Genomic DNA, 21,016 nt, shown 5'->3' on the forward strand with positions numbered 1-21,016 from the left:
AACAAAATTGCAAGAGTGACATCTCAAGTCAATTTCCTAATATGCAAATATTTGAGCAGGTTCTCAACTGTAAAGTAGATCCTGTAGATGATGCCACAACCTGAGAGTTGAACAAAGCATACGAAATTTATAAATAATATGTCACTTGCACAGTTGGCTCAATTGACACACTTCACACTGAACATTCTCTGGGTTCGAGTCCACTATCGTTCATAAATTTTGTTTTCGAATTTATTTGTGTAACAAATCCCAGAAGTGAGGGTTATCACTTTAAAAACATAACAAATTTGATTTTAATAAAAATGAAAAGTATTTGTCAAAAAATAAATCTATCAAATTTTTTTTTATATTTTTGAAACAGTCATTTATTAATAGTCCCATTTTAACTTTTATTGACAATTTTCGGACCTTTCAAATAGGGGCCTGATGAAGTAATTAATGGGATAAATCTAAGTTTTAGTTACACAATGAACCTCCTTTCTTTTGGAAGTCATATTACTATGTATTTTGTTTGAATTAATTTGTTGCAACTTTACTAACCCATGCTAAATAAAAGTGAATATTTTGGTAAAAAGAAAATAGTTTTATAAGTTTGTATAATTCATACGAAAAAACAAAACAATGATAAAGTACTTAGTTTTAAATTCAAATTATTATACACAAGAAATCTACTGAAGGACATGGAAGTCTGTATAATATATTTGTATTTAAAAATGTGATGAGTGCATAAGAGACATTAAAAAAATAGAAGTATTTGTACTCTTGTATAGGTAGTTCAAGTATCCTATAAAAAAACTCACGAAAATTTCTTACTTTCATGTATGTATTTAGTTAGCTTTTACTGTAAATACTTAATAAATAAATGTAACCAAACAGAGTAAAAACATGCGTATATTTTTACTACAAGTTCGTTTCTGTGAAGCTAATATAATACATAATATTATGTTGTTTTAACATACATTTTTACATTATTGTTTATTTTAAAAATCAGATACAGATTAATTTAAAGTATAATAGAATTAACTAATATTTACATAACTCATAAGTCAACTAACTATACACAAGTTAAATTAACAATAATTTATTAAAGTAACAGTTTATTAACAGTCGTTTTTCTTAAACTTCTTACTACCCTCAGTCACAATGTCATCCAGTTTGTTTATTCTCCTTGTTTTAAGGAAGGATGTGTCACTGTCACTTACATTTTGTCTAACACAGTTCACACTCGATACACTATGATTATATACACCATGTTTTTTATCACTTAAAGCTTTACTCTTATTCACTAAAATATTGTTATGAATCAGATCACTAGAGTGCACTTTGATGGGTATTAAAATCTGATTTTCACTGTCACCTTTTTTAATAAATTCTTGTTTTATTTGCATCACAGATCTATTCTCTAAATCACTGGTGAGTCTTATAGTCTTTCTCAAATGTATAGTCTCTGATGAGTCGGCAATGTTTCGTTTTACCAAAAAGTTCAATGTAGGACCCTCCGATATACGCTCAGCCTTTAGCTCTTTGCTAGAGCCACTTTTCTCACTGTCACCACTCTCCTCTTGTTGGTCAGATTCAACTAGTTTTCCTATAACAAACAAAATATTTAGTTAATTGGAAATGCTTAGTAGAAATTTTTCATCAGATATTCATTTAATGTTTTAAGCTTAGATCAGTTATGCCTAGATAGACTGTGACAGCTGTGAAAATGTCGTAAAAAAAATGAGGTTGACAGTTAACCTCTATTTTGAGCAATTCACATACACTAAACTAATAAACCTCGCCTGTTTTCATTGGTTGTCTATAGCAGCAAGCGGCTCTATCTTGATGTATAAATTACCTAAGTTTAAGTTAAGTTTTAAGTATTCATATTATAACACAAAATACAATTTAAAAGGGCTGAATAGGAGTGTAATTGTACACGGATGGTCACAGATAACCTGTGAACAATACAGTCTATAAAGCACAGCAGTAACTTACCATTTAGAGTAGGAAATGCAATATCTGGTAATGCTAAATGCGAGTCGGGGTTATATTTGTGCATTAATAACTTTAACAAGTTCGAAATCTCCTCACGCTTTCTCGTCACAACAATTTCGTCGAACCAATTGGATAGCTGTTTTATAGGTAATGTATAATCCGTTATTGGACTCTGAAATGAATAGCACAAGTTTTTTAATTAAAATACATCATCAGGCCCAAATGGAACTCAAAGTCTATTCATGATTTGCAATGCTTAATAGAATAAATCAAATCAAGATCACTTTATTTATGTAGGTCAAACAAAATGTTAAAAAAAAATATTTTTCAATACTGAATTTACCAACAAAAATAAATTTTTACAATGTAATATTATATTAGCAATGCAAATAATTGAGCCCACTATCTGGTGAGAAGACAGGGAGTATTAAGTGGCTGTTGGTTAGCTAATAACCACAACATATTGTAAGCAATCACTATTACTACTACTACTACTGCGGATTTATGTAAGATCTATGTTGCTATTTGGTATCTGAAAGTGTTTGCGTTGTTGGTCTACAGCATAGGTTCTCAATGTGGGCGATAACGCCCCCTTATGGGCGTTTGAGACTTTCGGGGGGGCATTAGAAGACCCAGAGAAAATTAGGTGGCATTGAAGGCGCAGATGGGGCGTGGGTAGATTAAAAAATATAGTCTTAATAGGCAAAAAAAATACACGTAAATACTGTAGAAAAAACATTCTCAAAGTGGGCGGTGAGCAAAATAAGGTTGAGAAACTATGGTCTACAGGGATATATTATATGGTTTATGTTTAGGGTTGATAGCAACATTTTAAAAATTATTACCTAGGATGTAGCAATAATTTCTAGGGCATGTAATTCTCAATAAGCAAAGTACAAATACAGTTAAAGTTACTAATATCATAGTAACCTAAAGCACCATCAAAGCATAGGAGGTGCAAAGCCAATGTACCTAATGTGCTATAAAACTTCGATTTTCTTATATATTTTTTTTAATTTGCTTGGTTACATAAGCTTATAGTGTAAACATTCTATACAAATACCTTAAAAAATTGCTCAACATATTGTAATAGATACAGCCCACAGTCCGTAAAATTATTCTGTTGTGGGATTTTAGGACAGCTCCCTTTGATATTATCTTTATTAAATATCTTATTTTTGGACACCTGCAACAAAATAAAAAATTTATAAAACTAAGTTATTGTTTGCAATCAATAATGCACCGTCACAATAATTATCTATCTAAAAACTTGGGAATGCCTGTGCACTTAGCACTATACAATAAAATATTTTCTACAATATAAATAGTTACACTTTATGTAGACATATTTTTTTATACAAATTTTTACAAAAAACAAAATCGTCTAGACTAGAATTTCTAGGGTATTCTTATAATGACTCTTAATGATACATCTTTACAGTGGCTTTTAGAATTCCTATACAGCTTTATCATCAACGTTTCTCATTCTTTTCAAATAATCTTTCAACTTTCGAAGTAAAAAGAAATCACTAGGAGCTAGGTCATGTAAATATGGAAGATTCTCAAGTATTTCGAAGCCATCTGAAATTGCAGTATTATCTTGATGGAACAAAACAATTTTTGCTAGTTCTCGCGTATTTCGTTACGCGATTTTTTATCTGTTCTCCATATAGATTCAATATCAATTCTCAATTGATTATTGCAGACTTTCAAATTTTCACCGGTTTTAGTTTGTAACTCACTTTTAGATTTGTAATAATGTATCGATAAGCGAAATTAGCATGTAGTGTTTACCTTTAAATGATTTTGCATACCCTGCACATGTAATTTAAATTATTAATTGTTTAAGAAATATTTTTATGTAAAATCGCTGGTTCCAATAAATAAATAAATAGAGACATAGAGAGATATATTTCATTCATAATTTTACTAAAAAATATAGACAAGCTGCTTTTAAATGTGCTACACAACATACAATCAATCTTCTAACTAAAATTGGCTTACTTTTGCTTGGTATTCACATGTGAGGTAGTCCCGCAGTGTTGCAACAACTCTTGACCTAGAAGCGCCAGCCAGCGAGTCGAAGATTAATATACATGGCCTGCAAGAATTTCAAACAGTAATTAGCAAAAGATAATATTGCATCATGTTACTGTAAACAATTTGTTATTTTTTAAGTATATCGCTTCACCCTCACTTCTGGGACTAATTTAGTTTCTAAACAAAATTTATGAATGATAAACGTCACTCGAACACCTGGCTCAGTGGAAGAGCGCTCGGACGGAAATCGAAAGTTCGAGTCCCGCAAAAAAATTTTGTTTACAAATTTAATTTAATTATGTTATTGGTAAATTTTTTCAGCAAAACTTAATTTAAGTTTCGTTTTTGCAAAGTATGGCCTCAATAAAAATAAATTAAATTGATTTTACTTGCAAAATCATTATTTGGAATACAGATTTATTTATTTACACTATTGTAAATGTACTTACTGCTTTATGGGTTCGATTTTTCTGACTACTGGTTCCAACTTAATCTCAGGTTTCTCAGGCTCATCTTCCTCAGAATCACACTGCATGTCCAAATCACTTTCCTGTAGAATTATATAATTTATACAATTTAATCTTACCATACTTTCTTTAAGCACAAAAGCATTAATGGCTTTTTTATGATAATATAGGGACGAGACGAGCAGGACGTTCAGCTGATGGTAATTAATACGCCCTGCTCATTGCAATGCAGTGCCACACGGGATTGATGAAAAACACAAAAATTCAAGGCAAAGGCACTACAATTGCTCTCGACTGCCTCACTCATTTGCCCAGTAATTTTAATAGCTACGGCGCCCTTCACATCGTAATACAATAATGCTTACGCATTACTGCTTCACGTCAGAAGGCGCCGTTGAGGTATCCATAATCTAGCCGGCATCCTGTGCAAAGAAACCTCCCAATGGTTAGTGTACTTTTTAACAATCAGAAATGCTAGAAATAAAAACTTGCATTTAAACTTTGCATACATAGAATAATATTTTATTTTTACTTTTCTTCATCAATGTGACTAATTGTCACTAACTAAAAAAATTATCAGAATAAACACTAAGATTAACTTTAAAAGAAGATTTCAAAAACACTCGTCAAGATTTTTGTATTTATGGTTGATAAGTTCCATTGCTTCTCATTGAATTTGAATACGAACTAAATATTCATAACCAGAGTCAGTAATTTTGTAAATACAGGCTACATTTGTTACCAGTGGGAGGCTCCTTTGCACAGAAAGCCGGCTAGATTATGGGTACCACAACGACGCCACAATTTTAAAAATTTATTTTTAAGTCTCATACCATAGTATGCAATAAAGTGTCTATCTATCTATTCTTATAAAGAAAACAAAAAGAAGCAATTTGTCAGAATATTTAAAGATTACTACTTACATCCCCCTCAGCTTCATCTCTTTCACTTAGATTATCTGAATCACAATTTAATGTAAGTTGTTCCTGTTTACTAAGAGGTGTTATGGTTGTGTTTCCAATTTGCATGGATGACCTACGTTCTGTAAATATATTCAACTATTAGTAATCTTCTTTTTATAATACAAAACAGTGTTTAAAAAAATTCAAGGGCATAAATTCACTGAACTCTAACGTGATCTATCTATGACACTCATGAGAAGTCATAATCAATGTGAAGTACCACACAAAATCTCATACACATCAGTCCAGCCGTTTTGGAGGCGTTTGGTAACAAACACTGTGACACGAGAATTATATAATATACTAGCTGACCCGACAGATGTTGTATATAATAAATAAAATAATGTTTTTATATGAATTTGTCAATAATATATCATAACATCAAAAATTACTTCGTAAAATATGCAACCTGCTGTCGTAATGAAATTGTTTCACAGCAGAACTGTCAAACCGTGCGTCAATAAATTCTCTCATAGAAATTATGTATGGACACATCAAAGGAAAAACAAATTTGTTGTTTTTATTTAATATAGCAGCATTTTCTTATTTATTCACCTTTTAAACCTTCTCTGGACTTCCATAAATAATTCAAGACCTAAATTAGCCAAATCGGTCCAGCCGTTCTCGAGTTTTAGCGAGACTAACGAACAGCAATTCATTTTTATAAATATAGATTAGATAATAATTCTGATGGCGACCTTTGTTTAACATGCCCTATGCTAGATAGCTAATGAGGTAATGGTGACTGTGTCATGATGGCATAACTGTCAGTCTTCCCAGAAAATCAGTCCTAGTAGCTTCAGGAGCCTGGGATTTAAATAGCCCTGGAAAAACTGATGCAAAAAGGGACCACTTCAAAAAAAATCCCAAGAGAACTAATGTTATGAAAAAAATCTCACTAGCTTGAAATTATAATTGAACACTTTCTTTGAATGTATAAAATACTAGCTGACCCAGCAAACGTTGTATTGCCGATATTAAAATCGCGATACACAAGTAACTGTTGATCGTAGATGGGTGAAAATTTGAAGTTGTATGTGTTTTTTAATGCTGACTCATAATCAAACAAATTTAAAAAAAAAATGTCAAAAACAATTAAAAAAACATATTTCCTGTGGACCACCCTTAACATTTAGGGGCATGAAAAATAGATGATGTCCGATTCTCAGACCTACCCAATATGCACTCAAAATTTCATGACAATCGGTCAAACCGTTTCGGAGGAGTCCGGTCCCGCACACCGTGACACGAGAATTTTATATATTAGATATATTTAAATAATTATAAATTAATTTAACAAATTATGAAACATACAAACCTTTTTTCTTAATAACTTGAGGAACAACAACCCGATTATCTAAAATACTTCTACATCCATCCAAAGTTGGAAAACAAATAATAGCCACAAACCAGTGGCAATTTTCATTAATAGGAACTACTATGAAGTCTTTGTCAAATATGTTCACATTTTTCGTCCAAGTTTTTACTCTGGCGTGTCGTTTTTGTGCTGGTGTCAGGCTGCTGTCCCATTCATGTGGATTTGAACTCCTATTTATTTTACTTGGTTTGGTTGTTAATCTTTTATAAAAAAAAGTGCTAAAAATATGAGTCTTCTCTCTCTGTGCATGCGTTAAAACATCATGGACTAGATGTTTTAAATAAAAATCAATAATAACATCATTTAAGAACTGGTCCTGCGCTAGGCACATGTAGTCCTCAGTATTTATTGGAATACCGCCTTTTCCAGGGGGGTATATGAGTATTTGTCTTATTTCTGCTGGATTTGAACTGAAAAGAAAATAGCAATATTAAGCTGTAATTATATTAAATTTTCAAGAAATAAGCCTATGTTAGCAGAATACTTTGATGGATTTGAGAAAATGGTATTCACAAAAAGAAACAGATTTATTTGGGGTACAATATCAAATGATAATGAACACAATATGCACAAAATGCTTTCAAATGAACTAGAAAAATTGGCATTAAAAGCTGAGCTTGAGCTATTTTGATTATCTGATGATCTTTGAGTCAATTGCAGATAAAATGATATGAAACAAACTAGCCTATAAAATATTAACTCATGGATAATGGTTTGGGTTGTCACTAGAATTAAAATGTACTAACATTTTAAAATAAATTAAAATCAAAATTAAACCTCAATTTAAAATATAAACTTAATTCAAAATTAAAATCAACAATAAACATTGACTTAAACTAAAATCAAATTTCAATTGAAATTAAAATGAACAGTTAAAATAACATTAAAATTAAAACTAAAAGAGGTTATAAATAATAAATTAGTAGATTTGTACAAGTCACAATCAAATTTAAGTGCATATTACATAAAAGGTAAAAAAAGCAATAAATCAGCCATTCAAATCAGTTTTACAAGAACTTCAATCTTACACTTACACCTAATTAGGACTTACTTTTTAGATCCCGATGAAGCGGTTATACTTGCGGATCTTGTTGTCATCTTGCTAACATTGTTAATTTCTTTGGGACATGTCCTCACTAATATTTCATTAGCCTCTTTTGGATTTAACTCATCCAAGACTTTACCAAATAAGGTTTTAAGGGCAACTTTCGCCTCATCTGTTAATACCTCAGGTAATAATGTTATCCTTTTATATGGATCCACTTTGGACATAGGATCATAATATGGACCTGAAAGTAGAATAAAAACAAATTTCATTAACAAGCTGTTAAAAATTTTATGTCTTTTAGGGCCGATTTTTCAATCCTCAGATAAATCACCAGATAACTATCGAGAGAATTAAATTAACTTACTGTTTATCTAACGATTAAAAGTTTTGATATTTTTATTCACTTTTTATCCAAAGAATAGTTGTCTGTGGTATTGTCGAAGCAACTTCATACGTGAAAACGAGATGGACATATATATTATTTAACGCATAAGACAGAGAAAGATCAAAGGATGCTTGTTTGACATTAGACATTTATCACAACAATTAATAACAACAAACCTCTAATTCAGTCGTTTATTTATTCAGTTTATTTCAATTTAAAATTGATTTCGTTGTTGTTGAGGAAATGGATTTCTTCTTCAATCGCGAAGTCGTCAATTGTCTCAAAAATATCCATTATATTATAATTTCTACTATATTAGATAGTTATAACATAAATTACGTGTGTAGTCGTCAAAAGATGATAGTTATTAGATCTTTTGACATGAGCATAGATAATACACTTATAACTAGAGAATGACTTATCTACAAATATAGCCTAAAAAACTTAAAAACACGTCCTAATTATCCCACCGATAGCTCTTAACCGGCTCCCAAAGGGGCCGATAAATATAATCACCCGATATAGTCTAATTCGTTCGATAACTTCTATCTGCCTGTTGAAAAATTCGAAATTGCGCTATCCGTCGAATTTCTCTTATCTAGTTGTTTAACTGAGGATTAAAAAATCGGCCCTAAATCTGCAATTCAAAAGAAATTATAAGATAATACTACTAATATATCATTCAAGTAATTCATTGCTATACTAATAATTTCGTGCTAGGTATCTTTAATGAATAAATTTCAAAGGAGCATCAAACCAACAACTTTAGTTTATGTGCTAATTTTATATATGTGATAATTACTGATTACAGTAAACTACTCCAAGCAGATATTTTGTGAGGATTAGTTGGGTCAAGCATATCCTGAAAAAATCAACAACTGAATTAAAAAATATATATTATTGTACATACTACAAGATAACTTACCTGCATCTTCGACCATGTCCAAAGTTTTTCTTATATAAGCCCCACATTTGCTCATGGTGTATAAAAAAATAACAGGCAGTCCTTTGCCAAAGTGTCCCAACACTCTCACTATTTCTTTTAATTGAATTTGAAGAGCAACTTCCTGTGATTCATTTTTTAATGACGGTGCCACTATTTTAATTCCTCTCGATGACAAATAAATCTAAAATTTATCATCAAATCTAGACACAATTCATAAGTTTTTTTTTTAATGCAATCACAGACCCTCGTCTGTAAGAATATATTATGTGTTGAAAGAGAGACAGATAGATGTTTTAAGAGAATGGGTTAAATTAATTATACTCTACATGAGATGGGCCTATTGATGTGAGCAGTTTAACAATGCAATTCTGTCTGTGTCTAGAGCATGTTTGACTTTACACAATTATTTAGACTGTTAGGTATTAATAAATCTCATCAGTTAAGATAAACCATGGAGCATTATTGACTATGATTGCAAATATGAAAAAGTATATGCGAACCTTTTCCTTTGGAGTGTATCTATATGATCCTATTCTTATAGTTCTGCAATTTAGAGATGTGACCATGCCTGCTATGCCGTGGTTGATTTCTTCTCTGCTCTCATCTACAAAAAAAATTGCATTATATATAATAGGCAAATGTGAATGAGTAATGGATAAACAAACATGTAATAATATACAGGGAGTCTCACGGCTATGCCACATGGATGGGAAGTAGCTTAAATATTGTACATTATACTGAAAGAAGGCTTTTTTAATTTAAAAAAAAAACTTATACTGCAGTTATAGATTATGAATTTTAACATTTGATGTAAAATTTTATTCAGGAACTGATTTTAGTTATTAATCTTTTATTTAGTCCAAGCTGATGCTTCGAACATAACCTGAGCCAACTATCTTAATAAATAAAGATGGGCTTATTATTACAGTAACTATTATAATATTACTATATATTATTAGTATAGTATTAAATAAAAAATGACTTGGATTCAGATGAACAGATCCTAAGCTACTTGCAAGGGATTGCTGATGATAGCTTGGATAAATGCTATTCAGAATATGGTGTTATTTTTGAAAATTATTATAGTGTTTTCTTGAAGTTGGAGGTATTTCAAATTGAAAAAAAATAGTGATGACGAGAATGTCCCAGTAGCACAATTACACATTACGTATTTAGAGGTAAGAATGTGTGTTTGTCATACAAAATTTAGTGACTATTCACCAACTTGGAAGGGACAAGTCTTAAAACATTGAAATAGAAAGAGGTGCATTCAAATTCAAATATTTTTATTCAAAATAGGATTTAAAATCATTTATTGAACGTCAAAAACTACCACCCATTCAAAAGAGACTGCCTCAAACCTGAGAAGAATGGGCGCAAGAAACTCTGCGGGCTTTTTTTTTAATATAAAATATGGATTACAATGTAATATCGTACAATAAACATTTATAATTAAAGAGCCTGAGGGTGTTCGCTTTATTCCCAGTCCGTGGTGTCATTAAGAAAATTGTTTATGCTATGATAACCTTTCCCACACAAACGTTTTATAACAATTCTTTTAAATTTCGTAACACATTTGTTTTGTACATTTTCTGGGACCATATTGTAGAAACATATACATCGCCCAGCAAAAGACTTACTAACACGACCCAAACGAGTAGTAGGCATAACAAGTTTATGTTTGTCCCTCGTGTTAACATTATGAATGTCACAGTTTCTAGAAAATTCCTCAATGTGCTTATGAACATACAGAACATTATCAAAAATGTATTGAGAAGCAACAGTCAAAATGTTTATTTCTTTAAATTTTTCTCTTAATGATTCTTTAGGACCTAGGTTATAAATCGCGCGAATAGCCCTCTTCTGCAGCACAAAGATAGTATTAATATCGGCCGCACTGCCCCATAACAATATAACATAGGACACAATACTATGAAAATAACTAAAGTATACTAATCTCGCCGTATCTATGTCAGTTAACCGTCTAATTTTCTTAACCACATATGCTGCAGAACTAAGCCTATTCGCCAATCCTTCAATATCACTTCATTCAGTAAACCAATAATTGATTCTATTGTGTTATATACCAATCAAGAAATTAAACACCACAGTTACACTTCAACAAAAGGTGGAGTCGAAACATTTGACAAAAATTTGATGCATACATCATTACAAGATCAATCATCAATACAAGAAATGTTGGCTTCTTTGATACTTCTCAGGCATACTGGACGATTATGGTATCAATTCTATGGTTTTTTATGTTGACACTAAACATCTGAACACTCCTGTTAACAAGCTCTGGAGCAGTCATTTAAAGAACCACACACAATAATTGGTGGAACTGCACATTTGTGTTACATTAAATTTCTAATTTACCTGAGAATTAGGAGTCAAGCAGAACCAGGGCCCTTCTGAATTTGAGCCCCGTGTAAAGTAAAAGAAACAAGTAATGTGTACACAAGTTTTAGTACTGTGTGTATATGTTGTATAAGCACTGAGCTCATAATACAGAAAAAGGGTTGGCAACGGGCATATCACAGTCTGTCTAATGACACAGGTTGAACTAAATATTGTAATGTAACACTAGTGTATTTCATGTACAAATTAATATGTAAATAAGGTATACCCATGCCCTTTTTCCTAAAATGATAGAGGCCAGGAAAGCTGGCAAATTTGACATCATAATACATGACAAACTTATCATTTAAGAAAATGCAGATTGTAAACAGGAAAAAAGGAAAAGGCTACCATCATCACAGCCAAAGACGCCACCAGATAACTTTGGTTCAAACCAAGACCGAATTTCATCCTCCCAGCCCACCAAACCCCCAAAGTCAAACAGATTCCAGGGAGTACCACATACAAGCACAATAGCCAACAGCTCTCCAAAAAACTAATATTACAAAACCACAAGCAACTGAAAAACGAACATAACAAACAAACAACAAGAACAACAACATACCTTTCTCCCAATACGGCTGGTCACCATGGGAGGAATAGACCAATACCCTCTAGCAAATCAAAAACAAATCTAATTATAAATATATCAACATTAAACACAAGAACATTATGAACTCCAGAATCCTTATTGGAACTGGAGACAGCCTTAAAAATTATAAATTGGGATATCGTCAGTATCAGTGAAATGAGGAGGCCCCAAGAAGCAATTGAAGAGAGACCCGAGTACATAATGTATACTAAAGGAGAAGCAGGCGGCCAAAGGGGTGTAGGTTTTCTTAATAAAAACACCTCAAAAACCAAATTCTTGACCTAATTGGCATTTCTGACAGGATATTCTCAACATGAAAATACCCTGTTATAACAAAACTTCGACATTCATAGAAACATATGCTCCAACGGAACAAGCCGATCAGCAAACAATTGAAAAATTTTATAGGGACTTGTCTGTAGTGGTTACTAAATATAGAAAAAACAATGTAATTCTAATGGGAGCCTTAAATGCACAAGTTGGTGTTGAACAAAACAACATGGAACATATAATAGGAAACTTTGGGTTTGGTAAATGAAGTGCAAATGGCCAAAAACTAGTAGACTTCTTGATGGAACACAACCTACACCTTCTTAATAGCCTATTCAAAAAAAGAAAAGCAATAAGCAACCAACCAAAAGCATTTATAGACACTTGTACAAAATCTTAACTTCAACACTGATCATCGACTAGTTAGCAAACTCAGAATAAATCCACCAAAGGCATCCAGGAAATATATTAAGAAAATACCAAACAGGACAATTTATCCAAATTGCAAGGACTTAGTCCAATCACTACCAGAAAACATCTATGACCTGATAAATGATAACACTAGAAAGAAAGTTACCAGAAACTAGAAGAATATCTAACAGCTAACAAAAACGCCCAATCAGTGAGAAAACTCTTCACCTTATAGAAGAAAGAAAAAACCTAATAGCAGGACCCTTTAAAAAGAATAACCTTAAACTTATTGCAGAAACCAGTAAAAAAATAAACGAAAACATAAGGAGGGATCACAAAATTAGAAGACTACAGACTTTAGAGAAACATATTATTAAATCAGGAGGTGTGCGCAAAGCATTTAAGAATTAAAAGAAATGAACAAAGAATGGATCCCGAAAGTCCAATGAGGAACAAAGACGGTTACAAAAAGGGAGGATATAGTTAAAATAGCCACACAATTTTATGAAAAGCTATACACGGACTTCCCCTTAATCCAAACACTGAACCAAAGTGAACATACTCAGCCTCAAGATCCATATATAGAATTTGAGCCAGAAATATTGCAATTCGAAGTATTTAAGGCTATCCAGAGTCAACAGATACAAAAAGCAGCAGGACCTGATAACATCTACAATGAACATCTAAAAGGGATGGCCACTGAACTAGCTCCTGTACTCACAAAACTATTTAATAGAATAATGACTAGCCAATGGATACCAACACAATGGGAAACATCACACATCATCCTATTACATAAGAAAGGTTCAAAGGAAGGCATAGGTAACTACAGGCCCATAAGTCTGATGTCTAATCTGTATAAAATATTCTCTAAGGTCATATTGGATCAAATAAGTAAAAGACTTGATGAAAACCAGCCAATCGAACAAGCTGGCTTCAGGAAACACTTTTCAACATTAGATCACATCCACAGAGTGAAACAGGTAGTGGAGAAATACAATGAGTAGAACAAAAATCTATAGATTCAAAGACTATAACAAGGCATTCGACAGCATAAGCCACAAAGCCATGTGGGTAAGTTTGTCAAGTCAAGGTATTCCAGAGTTATATATTAATGTCATTAAAACCATATACAAAAATAGTAAAGCAAGAGTTCAACTGGAAAAAATTGGCCCAGAGTTTAAAGTAAAAAGGGATGTAAGACAATGAGACCCAATGTCCCCCAAGTTATTTTCTGCAGTCCTTGTAAACATTTTCCGCAAACTAGATTGGGATCACATGGGCCTCAACATAGATGGTAAGAAATTAAACCACCTCAGATTTGCAGATGATATCATATTATTTGAAGAAGATCCAAAAAAACTACAAGGTATGATCGAGTCACTATGCAAGGAAAGCAAAAAGGTTGGTTTAACAATGAACACCACAAAAACAAAATTAATGATAAATTCAATAAAAAAAATGAAATTAACATAAATACAACCTTCCTAGAATATGTAGGAGAGTACACATACCTTGGCCAACTAATATTTCCTGTAGACCTCACAAACAAAGAAATAAATAAATAAATAAATACAAGAATGGATGGAAAAAATATTGGTCTATGAAGGAAGTCATGAAGTCCACCAATCTCAGCATTACCATAAAAAGAAAGGTATTCACACATGTGGCCTACCCTGCATTACATATGGATGTGAGACATGGGCACTCAACAATGAGCACCGAGACAGGCTTAAGTACTGCCAAAGATCTATGGAACGAAGTATGATGGGAACACAGACTAGACAAAATTAGAAATGAAGACCTGAGACAAAAAACAAAAGTAACCGACATACTTAGTAAAATAGATAGATAATAGATAAAATAGATGGGAGGATGAACTCAAACTCACAGTGGGCCCGAACTGGAGAAGAGTGACCCATGATAGACTCCAATTGAAAGAGCTAGAGGAGGCCTTAGCTAAGCGGCATACTGAGTTAAGAGACATACTCTAACTCAGAATAAAAAGGGCTTAATAGATAATAGAATAGAAGGTATACCATACCTTTATTTATTCTAATATTTTAAGGCTAAATATGATAAAGAAAAATATGAAAATTGCAAAAAAATAGCTATCAATTTAGTTATGTTTGGCTCAACATATGTACATTTTATGTGAAGCATTTTTCTCTAAATTAATTTTATGAAAAACAAATTTTGTTCAAGATTAACAGACACCCACAGAAGACACACTTTGAATTTGCTGTAATTGTCGTGAACCAAATTGTAGAAAACTGGCTCAAGACTGTCAGTTCAATTTGTAATATTCATTTTAGGCCATGTGTTTTAGATTTCGGAATTTTATTTGAAACTATACATTAAATAGGTAGCACTAAATTATTATCAGTTGTTTTTTCTGGACCCCATTAAAATTTTTCTACAGTGGACCCGACCTAAAATAATTGCCGACCCTTCATAGTTAGTTAGTCAAAATATTACACAATTCAAGAAAATTGTGATTTGAATTCATTTCATTCAAGCAGAAAGAATAAACTGTACATGATATTTTATAAGTGAGCTACAGTTAAGGGTTCTTTCACAGGTCTTGGTAATCAATTTTAAAATAAAATACCAGACAATATACTAGGACTCACTGGGCACAAATTCAAGAAATATATTAATGCTTCTCAAACAAAGAATAGAGTATAGTAGGTTATATAGAGTATAATGATGCATAGTTTTAGTCTGGTTCTGGGCAGGCCACCTAAAATTTTATGATATTATTTAGAGTAGGCTAAGTTGATTTATAAGATGGGCTGGGAGTTTATGAACTGATGCATGTATTATGTTATGATATTGTCACTTCCTTTGGTAATTAAATATATTTCTATCAAGTACCACACAACATCAGATTTTAAAAGTGGTTCAATACATCAATCACATCCCTTTCCGAAGTAAACATATTTAAACACTATTAAAATAAATTAGGGTATATAAAGCTACAAAACTGTTTATATGTCAACTGTTTGTGTGTTCTCATACTTGTACACTTTTTTAACAACGAGGTAGTTTGACCACTAAAGAGAGGTTAGGTACTTACACCTATGAATATAAACATATTATTAGTACTGATTATATTTTGAACTAAATTATGAACTTTGGGAGGATATGGTTTAAATAATTATTAACACTACAAACTAATATCGTAAATTTTTAGCATTTCAAAGATGTGAACGGCATCAAAAATATTTTGCGACGCAAATGTTGTTTCCATAATATTATAAAAATTAAATATGCGTTATACTCTTTATGGAACTTACCTGTATCACGAGTTTTAGACATTTTGTATTACTTAAAAACCGATTTCCTCAAAATAAAAACGAATAAACACATAATGTTGATTTCAATTCACGCCAAAACTGCCGAGATTTCGTATTGACAATAGGCCTACGCAAGTAGGTAGTAGGCACCCAAAAAATGTCACAGAATCTCGTTTTTTTATCCCCTACATGAGAAAGGCAAAGGCAGAGTTATACAGCCACGTTCAAAGACACAGAATATGAACCGAAATGAAGTAGAGTTTCTGTTGTATATTGACAAACGGGAAACTGAACGTAGCATGCTTGATCTGTCAAACTTAGGTTGATGACTTTGACAGCTGACGCAGAGGCGCGAGATTTCGTATTTTTTTTGGGTTAACTGTCTCCATATATACATAAAGTAGAAAGAAAGAAAAATGTTTATTTTAAAATGTATTAGTAGTACAACAACACAAATACAAAATATATAAAATAAAAATTATGATAGAGATAAACAAAAGACTGAAACATTTCAACTATATATATTAACGATTCAAAAATGGTCCCAACTCAGCATGTTTGCTGGTTTGAAAACCAACGCTGGTCTTTCGTTGGGACATTTCACCAAATGTAAGACGTAATAATAAATATTTAAAGCAAAACTTTTTATTGGTAGCAAAATAAAAAATCTTATAAACTTACATATTAATTTATAATTTAATTTCGTGTATCGATATGATTATACCAATGGTCAATGTGTTATAATCTTAAGTTTGTACTTGTATACTCAGTGGTCCCATGTTATTATTACGAGGGCGGCACTGAAAATTTCGGGAATCAAGGAAGTGACACAACATTACTATTTAAAAATGTATTTATTGCTTTTCGAAGTATTCTCCGCTAAATTTGACACATTTTTCCATACGATGGAACCAATCATTGAAGCAACCATTCCTTTCGGAAGTTGGGGTCTCCAAAATGGCTGTTTTGTAGACGTCCACAGCTTCTTCAGGTGATGAAAATCTCTGACCACGTTATTTATTCTTTATTTTAGGGAAAGTATAGAAATCATTAGGGCTTAGGTCGGGGCTGTACGGCGGATGGTCTAATAATTCCATGTTTTCTTGCTCTAAAAACTCTTTTGTTCTGTGCGCGGTGTGAGAACTCGCATTGTCGTGATGGAGGATGATGCGACGGTTGCAGTTCTCTTTACGGAGTTCAGAAATGATATATCCAGGATTCGTCAACTGATACGATGTTGTATACAGCATTTGAGGATTCTGCGTGGAATCTTTCAAGAGTTCTGACGCACCACGTAATGCGAGCCGGTTTTTGCTCTTCACAGAGCAAATGCGGTATCCATCGGGAAAACAATTTTTTTACACCTAATTGTTCATGCAAGATTATTTGTATTTGACTCATGCCAATGTATAAAGTTGCCTGAATTTTGTGGTATGTCACATGTCATCTTCCTCAATCAGCTTACGCACAGCATCAACGTTTTCTTTTGTGACTGCAGTTTTTGGAGGACCTTGACGGGGATCATCACTGAGCTTGACACGTCAACGTTGAAATTCAGCAAACCAGCGATAAATTGTGGTTTTGGATGGGGCTTCATCACCAAATGCAGAAATTATCCGGTCAACACACTGTTTTTGTGTTAAACCACTTCGAAAGTCATAATAAATCATCGGTCTAGAATTTTCTCAAGTCAATTCCATTTTCTCAACGACTAAACAAGTTCGAAACACCTTGTGACAAGACCGAGAATCTTTTTTTAAATAAATAAATGGTATTCGATTTTTAAAACCAAGGAGTGAAAACTCCTTCCTTGGTAAAAAGATTTTAAAATGACAGGAACAGTGGAAATATTCCATTCCCGATACTTTTAGTGCAGCCCTCGTATTCCAAAAATGCAATGTTTTTCTTATAACTGCCGACATCCAGTTTTAATTGACAACTGTGTAGGTAAATTAATTAAGTAATTTTTGATATAATAAGATTTGAGGGTTGGTGTTTTGAATTGAAACAAACTTCACCTCACAAAGAGAAAAACATATTTGGTGAGTACCTTGTTCACAGAGCATTGGGTCCCCGACAATTCGAGCTGCTCTGCGTTGCACACGGTCAAATGGATCTGATACAGACCAGAGACGACAGCAAAACTCCATATGTGGCAGGAGCTGTGCTTTGTAGAGCACTAGAATGTGGGCTTGAAGTACTGCGAGCTATATTTATGACGCCCAGTTCTTCAAAGCCTTATAGCTTTGCCCTGCAGATGACCGCGGAATTGGAATCGCTCGAGATTTCGAGACCCAGTATTCCGATACTGGGTCGAGGTTTTAGGCGAGGCTTTTAGGGAGGTGTTTTCAAAGAGCGGTGATACGACAAATGGGTCTTTTAAGTGTTAAACGCGCAATCTTAGTCTGCTGGGGGTTAAATTGGACAACGCTCCATTTACACCATTCCGCCATCTTCTCAAGAACGGACTCGATAGAATTTTTGGATCGGATGGACAAGGGTTCCATGAGTGTGATACTACTTGATGACTAAATAAAAGTGTATTAACACTTTTGGCTTCACAAAGTTTACACGGATCACCAGATGTTAAATGTTTTATTCCTGAACCATCTATTTCGGTACTAGATATCCTGGCACCCGACTCAAAAGAAACACTTTTGGCTATACAAAGTAAACACCCATCACCAGATGCTAGTTGTGTTATTCCGGAACCATCTTTTTTCGATAATCAATTACGGGCTAATGATAGTGATGTAAAGCTCTTGTGTAAAATGTTCTTGACTGGTTCTGCCCCTGTGGATTGACATTTGGTATGTCCTTCCACAGGGGATGTAAGTAGAGCATTGCTTGAGTATATTGTTCTCGTAGTAATTTTCATGCTTTCTGTTAATGCCGAAATTACTGTAATTTTATAGTGTGCGAATAATATCTGCTCTTAAAAAAAGATAGTGGTATTTGTCCCATGGCCGTGGGTTGCAACTTTCGAGGGCTTGTTCCTAAAATTGTTGTAGTCATATTTCTCCTATCCTAAAATAAAATTTGAAAAACAAATTTATATGAACGATGCGGGATTCGAACCCACGACCTCCGGCGTTCCGTGCCGTAGCTCTAACCAACTGAGCTAACCGTTCGAGGACCGCCTCGTTATAAAATTCTGTTTGCTCTGTTCAACTCTCAGGTTGTGGGTTCATCTACAGGATCTACTTTACAGTTGATAACCTGCTCAACCCCAATATTTGCATATTAGGAAATTGACTTGAGATGTCGCTCTTGTAAATCTAAACAATATGTTATGTTTTTTTTAAAGTGATAACCCTCACTTCTAGGATTAATACACAAATAAAATTTGGTTTTTGCTTATTGTTTGTTCATATAAAATTACAAAGGTCGAGAAAATAATTGATCAATTCTTAAAATCAACCAAAATATGGTAAAAATAAATTTAACAGAAAACAAATATTTTTAAAATTTTATTCTGTTTTTTCCATAAAGTTTAGAAATGGCCCCAAAAAAGGGCTACAAGTAATCAATACTTAATATCGCCCCCTCTAGCACTTCAAATCTCCTTGGCATAGTCCTAATCAAGTTATCAATAAAATCTTCAGGGATTGCGTTCATTGTTACTTAAACGCGTTTACAAGTTTTCTCAAACTAGCCGGGGGCTAGTGGTCGGTTTACTTTTCTTAATTTGTCTCTCAAACTTGTCCCAGACAAATTCTATTGGATTTAAGTAGGTACTAGGTAGACCGTGCTAGTCACCTCATAATATTGATAAACACATCTCGAAGGTATTCAACATATGGCCAGTATGAGGGCATGCATTATCATTCATAAAAACAAAACCATCTCCTATTAAAAAGGCTAATGGTACTATAATCTCTTCTTAAATGTCAGAGACGTATCATGCCGCCGTTAATGCCCCATTCCTAATGACGCAGTGTTCCGTACGTCCCCCTACACAAATACCTCTCCATATCATAATAAACCACAACCCAATTATGCCTCTTTTCGTTGGATTATCCCAGTTGATTTCAGTCTTCTTCTCACAGTTTAAGTGGAGCTTCGTTTTTACGTCAGGATAAGTCAAGGTCCTGTTTCTAACCATGCTGTTAATGATAAAACGGTCATCTCTGGTCACAGTTTTCCGTGTACGTCTCTGTCCTGTTAGTCTCGAAAACCGTCCGGTCTGCCGATACTTCTTAGCAACTCGGTGTATCACCAATTTGAGTAGTTTGAGAAACATGATTGTAGGTGAGCCTAGTTTCAATTATTAAAGTAACAACCGTAGCACTTGAGTGGAGTTTAGATCTGCCATTCTCAGTTTATTTGCCGTAATGTTTAAAGCGAAACAAAAAAAATAAACTTAAATTATCGCAGTGCAGTTTAATAACTATTAGTTATTTTTAGTGCAAATAAATATGTTGGTTATATTATATTTTAAAATCTAATTAATGTTGTATTAAATATAGTTAGTTAGGTTAGGTTATTGTTTGTTAGGATTAAAAATCCTCATTTAGATCTACAAGCTAATATTATCACATGGTCATATTATATATGTGTAGGTATTATAAATATTAATGTTTTATAAATACAAGATTATACTCAAACCTAAATACTCTATCTACATCTATACTTAATACTCTGGCAAAGGTTATACAATTGTGCGACTAGAACGAAATTATATCTGGATAGAGATGAAAGATCTAACCAAAGAGGATGTAAATATGTAATAAGAGGCGGGACTGCCTAAGTAAAAATTGAAATTAAGTTTAGTATGAAACGTGCAGTGATTTGACATAAGTTTTAAATAGTACTAATTGCAGTATGGCGATTGGTGA

The 21,016-nt window shown here is 32.9% G+C and overlaps 1 protein-coding gene across 2 annotated transcripts in view; it reads right to left on the reverse strand.

Moving 5' to 3' along the window:
* Nucleotides 1–803: 803 nt before the first annotated feature.
* LOC126969179 (uncharacterized) overlaps nucleotides 804–21,016 on the reverse strand; it is a 46,899-nt gene continuing 26,686 nt past the window's right edge. For both annotated transcript variants that reach the window (XM_050814503.1, XM_050814499.1), the window contains 10 exons: nucleotides 9,707–9,810; nucleotides 9,186–9,387; nucleotides 7,879–8,116; nucleotides 6,768–7,237; nucleotides 5,411–5,529; nucleotides 4,470–4,570; nucleotides 3,985–4,081; nucleotides 3,044–3,166; nucleotides 1,981–2,152; nucleotides 804–1,588 (listed from right to left, as the gene is read on the reverse strand). In XM_050814503.1, coding sequence (XP_050670460.1) covers nucleotides 1,101–1,588; nucleotides 1,981–2,152; nucleotides 3,044–3,166; nucleotides 3,985–4,081; nucleotides 4,470–4,570; nucleotides 5,411–5,529; nucleotides 6,768–7,237; nucleotides 7,879–8,116; nucleotides 9,186–9,387; nucleotides 9,707–9,810 — 2,114 coding nt within the window. In that variant the 3' untranslated portion in view covers nucleotides 804–1,100. The remainder of the gene's footprint in view (nucleotides 1,589–1,980; nucleotides 2,153–3,043; nucleotides 3,167–3,984; nucleotides 4,082–4,469; nucleotides 4,571–5,410; nucleotides 5,530–6,767; nucleotides 7,238–7,878; nucleotides 8,117–9,185; nucleotides 9,388–9,706; nucleotides 9,811–21,016) is intronic.

This window comes from Leptidea sinapis, chromosome 1, assembly GCF_905404315.1.
Source record: "Leptidea sinapis chromosome 1, ilLepSina1.1, whole genome shotgun sequence".
NCBI lineage: Eukaryota > Metazoa > Arthropoda > Insecta > Lepidoptera > Pieridae > Leptidea > Leptidea sinapis.